Source organism: Nicotiana tomentosiformis, chromosome 9 (genome assembly GCF_000390325.3).
Source record: "Nicotiana tomentosiformis chromosome 9, ASM39032v3, whole genome shotgun sequence".
In the NCBI taxonomy this organism is placed as follows: domain Eukaryota; kingdom Viridiplantae; phylum Streptophyta; class Magnoliopsida; order Solanales; family Solanaceae; genus Nicotiana; species Nicotiana tomentosiformis.
In genome coordinates, this window is record NC_090820.1 from 50,274,334 (window position 1) to 50,280,333 (window position 6,000).

Here is a 6,000-nt window from a genome sequence, read left to right on the forward strand (position 1 = left end):
ACAAGCGGATGATATCAATGACATTAAGATCGGAACTTCCAAAAAGAAGAGAAAATTCTGCAAAACAAAGAGACTCCCACAAAAGAAATCCAAAGTGTCATTTAAACCAATGTGGTGTCAAGTCAATGGCAGCAGAAGGTTTAACAAAGGCAAGGCGGATCAAGCCAATCGACAACAGCAAGAACAAGGAAAAATGGATGAAAACAGTGATGCTGGTGTGAACCTTGATATAAGAAACAATGATGATAACAGGGACACCGACTCTAGCAACGACTTCAAAGAGTGTAGTAAATCTAGTCCAACAAACAGAAAGTTTGAAGGATCAGAACATGTGGTGCAAGAATCCTCTAACATTCAAGGAAATATGGTTCAAGAAAAGGAAGGGAGCAGTCAGCACACCAACACTCAACAAGCTCAACATGACCTAACCAAATACCTCACAACTAATGAGGGTTCAATCAGCGTTCCTTCAGAGATCAAAGTAATGGCGGGGATTAATATGGTAGTCCAACTAGACCTTGAATCCCCACAATCATCTACAAATAAACCTCACCCTACGAAGAAAGCTGATCATCAGATAGAGGTGAATTCACCAAATAAGGTTACGGTGAGGATTTCTGAAGACCAAATGCAAAATGCCCAAAGCAACCAAAAAGACAATGAGGGATTCTCACTGGTCCAAAAGAGCAAGAGCAGAAACAGAAGCAAAAAGATGGGAAAGAAAACTAAAGAGAAGCAGAACTCTTCCAATGTGGAAGGGAGTACAAACTAATCTTCCATCGACTTATGATAAATTCCATCTTTTGAAATATTAGAGGTGTAAAATAAAAAAAAAGCCATTCCCAGGTTCAAAAACTCATCAACGTGTACAAAGTGGAGCTTGTAGCAATATTTGAACATTTTGTTAGCATTAATAAAATTGAAAAGTATATGAAATTCCTAGGCTTTCAACATAGTATGGCCAACAAGAATGGGCAGATTTGGTTTCTTTGGTTAGGGAACTATCAAACCAGTGTGGTCGACAATAAAGAGTAGCAGCTGACCATCAAGATGCAATACACCCCCGCTAATTGTGATCTATTTCTCACAGCAGTATGTGCCAAATGTACTGAGAATGAAAGGAGAGAGCTTTGGAGCAGTTTGGAAGACATCCACACTCACATCAATGGTCCTTGGTGCATTGGGGGTGACTTCAATGTAATATTAGATCTAGATAAAAACAAAGGGGACAATCCTTACAGAATGCACATAAGTTTTGAGTTCAGTAACTGTATGGACAATTGTGAGATGGTGGATTTGGGGTTTGTAGGCCCTAGATTCACGTGGTGCAACAACTGGAGAGCTAGAAAAAGGATTTGGAAGAGACTCGACAGAGTCTTTGTTAACGACCTATGGGCCCAACTTTTCCAGATTAATATGGTCAAGTACCTAGCTAGAACTGGCTCAGATCATAGGCCTCTCCTCATCAAATGTCAAAAGGAGCCTCAAGCTGGCATCAAATACTTCAAATTCCTAGATTTATGGGCCGAGCAACCATCATTCATGAACCTGGTAGAAGAGATTTGGAGCATTCAAGTTCCTGGAAACCCCATGTGAAGGCTACAACAAAAATTGAAACTTCTTAGTAAGAGTCTCACAAGATAGTCGAAAGCGAAGATTGGAAATGTTTTTGAACAAGTTAACATATGGGAAGCAAAAATGGTAAACCTGGAAGAGATTGACACTATTAACAACACAGATCAATCCAGAGAAGAGCTCAATAAAGGCCAAGCAGAATACATCAAGTGGCTACGTATGCAAGATGCGATCCTTAGACAGAAATCTCAGCAGAAATGGTATGAAGAAGGGGATAGCAACACCAAATACTTCCATAGTTTTATTAGAAACAGGAGATGTAGGCTCCATCTTCACACGATCAAGGATCACAATGTCTCATGGGCCCAAGGGGATGAAAATATTTCAAGGGTGGCTGTGCATCACTTCAAGCATCTGTTTAACCTTCAATATCAATTCAGTAATCATGAGGTCCTCAACTGTATCCCTAAATGTATCACTGAGGAAGATAATGATATGCTCAATGATATACCTAATGAGGATGAGATTAGATATGATGTATTTAGTATGAATGCTTCAAGTGCAGCGGGACCGGATGAATTTAATGGCACCTTCTATCAAAAATGCTGGAATATCATCAAATATGATATTGTAGACTTTGTGCAGAACTATTTCAATGGAAGGGGCATGACCAAATTCTATAATCATACATGTCTGATTCTAATTCCCAAAGTCGACTCCCCAACCAACTTCTCTGAGTTCAGGCCTATTAGCCTGAGCAACTTCACCGGCAAAATCATTTCTAAAATTCTTTCTAGAAGACTGAACCCTATGCTTGAGAAAATAATTTCCATTAATCAAAGTGATTTCGTCAAGAGTGGGATGATTACTGACAATGTCTAATTAGCACAAGAAATTGTCCACAAGATAAGGCAGAACAACAATGGGGGTAATGTAGTTATCAAGCTGGATATGGCTAAAGCCTACGATAGAATGTCCTGGAATTTTCTAATGGCCGTCATGAGAAAATTTGGCTTTTCAGAAGCTTGGATTGATATAATTTGGAGATTGGTTAGTGATGTGTGGTATTCTATCATTATTAATGGGTCCAGAAAAGGATTCTTCACATCCTCGCAAGGTCTCAAACAAGGTGACCCGCTATCTCCTTCCCTGTTCATTATTGGAGCTGAGGTACTGTCCAGGTCCTTAAACAATCTTACTACTCACAACAACTTCACCCCATTATCCATAGACCATAGAGGGCATATCATTACTCACCTTGCTTATGCCGATGATATAATGATATTCACTGGAGGTGATAAGCACTCGATAAAACTCATTAAGAGTCGGATAAGAAGGTATGAAAAAACATCAGGTCAAAAAGTGAACAACGACTAGAGTTTCTTTGTTACTGATCCGAACACCTATGCTAGTAGAATTAATAGAATCAGAAGAAATTCTGGTTATATGGATAAGCCCTTCCCTTTTAATTATCTCGGATGTCCAATCCACAATGGTAGGAAGAAAATTAGCAACTTTGATCGCATGCTAGCCAAAATTGTGAAAAGACTCAACGGTTGGCAGGGGAAGATGCTTTCCTATGGAGGGAAGATAACCTTAATCAAACATGTCCTCCAATCCTTGACTACCTATATTTTATTTGTTATGAACCCTCCCAAAGGCATCATCAAGCTTATGGAAAAACACTTCAACAATTTCTTCTGGGGGTCTTCTGAAGGAAAAAATAACTATCACTGGTTCTCATGGAATAATCTCTGCCTACCTAAAGATGAGGGGGGTGTGGGGGTCAGGAGAATGGAAGATATCACTGAAACGCTCTCTCTGAAAAGATGGTGGAGATTCAGGACTCAACCATCCCTCTTGGCCACTTTCCTTATTGCTAAATATTGCAAAAGAGCTCACTTGGTTACCAAAGTTCCTACCCCATCTGACTCTCACATTTGGAGAGATTTGACGAAGGCAAGGACCAAAGCTGAGCCAAATATCATTTGGAAATTCAAGTAGGCAACTCTAGTTTCTGGTGGGATAACTTGACGGGCAAAGGTGCTTTGGCCAAGGTAGTTCAGGGCCTGGCTAAATCTCTCAAGCTACTCGTTAAAAATTCCATCCATGAAGGTACCTGGGACACCAACAAATTGGCAGCCACTATCCCTCCTCACCTATTGGATACTGTTACTAAGGTGGATATTGGCAACAGAAATCTTAAGGACTTTCCAATATGGAATTTAGCTGAAGATGGTCAGTTCAATAATAAATCGGCTTGGCACTTAGTGCGAATGAAAAAGCAGAAGAATAACTTCATTAGTAAGATTTGGCAAAAGTCTATACCTTTTAAAATCTCATTCCTATCCTCGAGGTTACTCAAAAGGCGACTACCGTTTGATGATATTATTGGTAAATTTGGCACTAACATTGTTTCTAGATGTTCTTGTTGTTGTTTGCCGCAAGTGGAGACTATGGAACATGTATTCAATAGAAGCGAGGAAGCAAAAATAACATGGAATATAATTGGCAATCCGCTGGGAATAAGGCATCAAATAGAGCCGGTGGTGGGCACCTTCAAGAGATGGTGGGAAACAAGCTCAAAGAACAAGGTCCATAACTTAATCCTTCAAATAGCTCCTTTAACAATATGCTGGGAACTATGGAAATAATGGACATCATACAAATATAGTAATCAGAAGAAGTTCCAACCCAACATGATGGTGCATCAAGCTATCTGGAATATCAAAGGTGCTATTTCGAAGATTATACCAAGCTGGGACAACCACCTCCCTTGGCCAGATTTCTGCCTAAGAATTGAAAAGTTGAAACCAATGCAAAGTTGGAGTCAAGTGTTGTGGTCGACACCAAATCAGGGATGTATCGAAGTTAATTCCGATGGTAGTTACATCAGAGAAAACAACAAAGCAGGTATAAGAGGCATCATAAGGAATAGCAACAGTGATCTTATTATGGTCTTCTCGAAGGCTGTCCTGTGCGATAACAATAATATTGCGGAGGCTCTAACTGCTGAGTTTGGAATAAAATGGTGTAAGCTACAAGGCTACACTAATTTTATCCTCGAACTTGATTCTATGGTGATTGCAAACATGTTGATAAATAGGGACACCAACAATCTGAAAATCAAACAAACGATTGATAGAATGCTGCAGACTATTCAACATGAAAATATAATAATTAAGAATTGTTACAGAGAAGGCAACCAAGTTGCAGACTGTCTTGCGAAACTGGCCTCTACCTCGGGTAATAGCATGACTATCAACTCATATCAACAACTTCCTACATGTGCTAAAGGCTATTTCCTTTTGGATAAGTGGAAAATGCCAAGTATCAGAACCAAATTCGACAAAACTAATTTTTTTTGGTCAGCTAGAGTTGTATCCTTCGATCTTCCCAGAAGGAGAACCCCCTTATGTATATTTCTCCTCTGGTTCCTTTTTTTTTTTCCTGTTGTTTGTTTTGGGTGATGGAATCACCAAGTTGTATTTTATGAGGTAAGGCCTAGCCCCCCTTACTGATCCTTTTTGAATACAACTGTGCCCAGCAAAAAAACCCCTACTAAATCAACTAAAATCGTTATTTAACCAAGCATATCAAAGGTTGAGTTTTTTGTTGCTAAAATATGGATGTAAAAGTAAAACGAGAATTCAATCTAGGACATTAGATAATTATTATTTAGAGTTACTTCAGTAGAGATGAATATTTCAAGGTTGTGTTAAATTTGAGTCTTAGCTAATTCCCTTCAAGTCGAATCACTTATGGTTGCTAATTAACTGGATTATGTGTTCTTATAGTATTCTATCGAATTACTATGCGCCTGTCCAGGATAATTTCATGCCTATATTTTTATGGAATTAATCTATCAAGGGTGCATTAAGATCACAATATTCAATTAAACATTGTGACTAGGTATAATTCTATTCTAACCACAACCCTGTCCCCTAATTTTAGAGATAAGATCATGCTTTCTTTAACTTTTCTCTAATTTAAAAATGACTTTTTTCAAGCAAAATCTAGATAGTTGATAGTAACTGTTGGCTAGACAATCAAGAAATTAAGTACAGAATTAAAAAAGTAATCGTATAATAGCAATCTGTATTAAAGGCAAAAGTAGTAATCAAACATCAATATTCATGGCTAAACACAATCCTAGAATAAAGAGACTTAGCCACACATAATCATCATAATAAATTCAGAAGTATTTGAATGATTAAAGTACTAAGAAAACATAAAGGTATAATACATAATTACCCAATTGGGGTTTAACCAATTTGCCATATGCACCCTTTATCTTTGCAAGGGTTCTATGACCCTCCATATATGTTTGAAGTGAAATTATTATCCCTTTTATGACAAGCACCAGTTTCACACAGATATGTGAAACACACGCACCAACCAGGTGATGCCACGCTAGTTTTAAAT

General features: G+C 38.3%; 1 protein-coding gene across 1 annotated transcript; it reads left to right on the forward strand.

The window, feature by feature from the left end:
• Window positions 1-1,050: 1,050 nt before the first annotated feature.
• On the forward strand, window positions 1,051-1,596 carry LOC138898759 (uncharacterized). Its single transcript, XM_070184856.1, has one exon. The coding sequence runs from the start codon at window positions 1,051-1,053 to the stop codon at window positions 1,594-1,596; it is 546 nt and encodes a 181-aa protein (XP_070040957.1).
• Window positions 1,597-6,000: the final 4,404 nt, after the last annotated feature.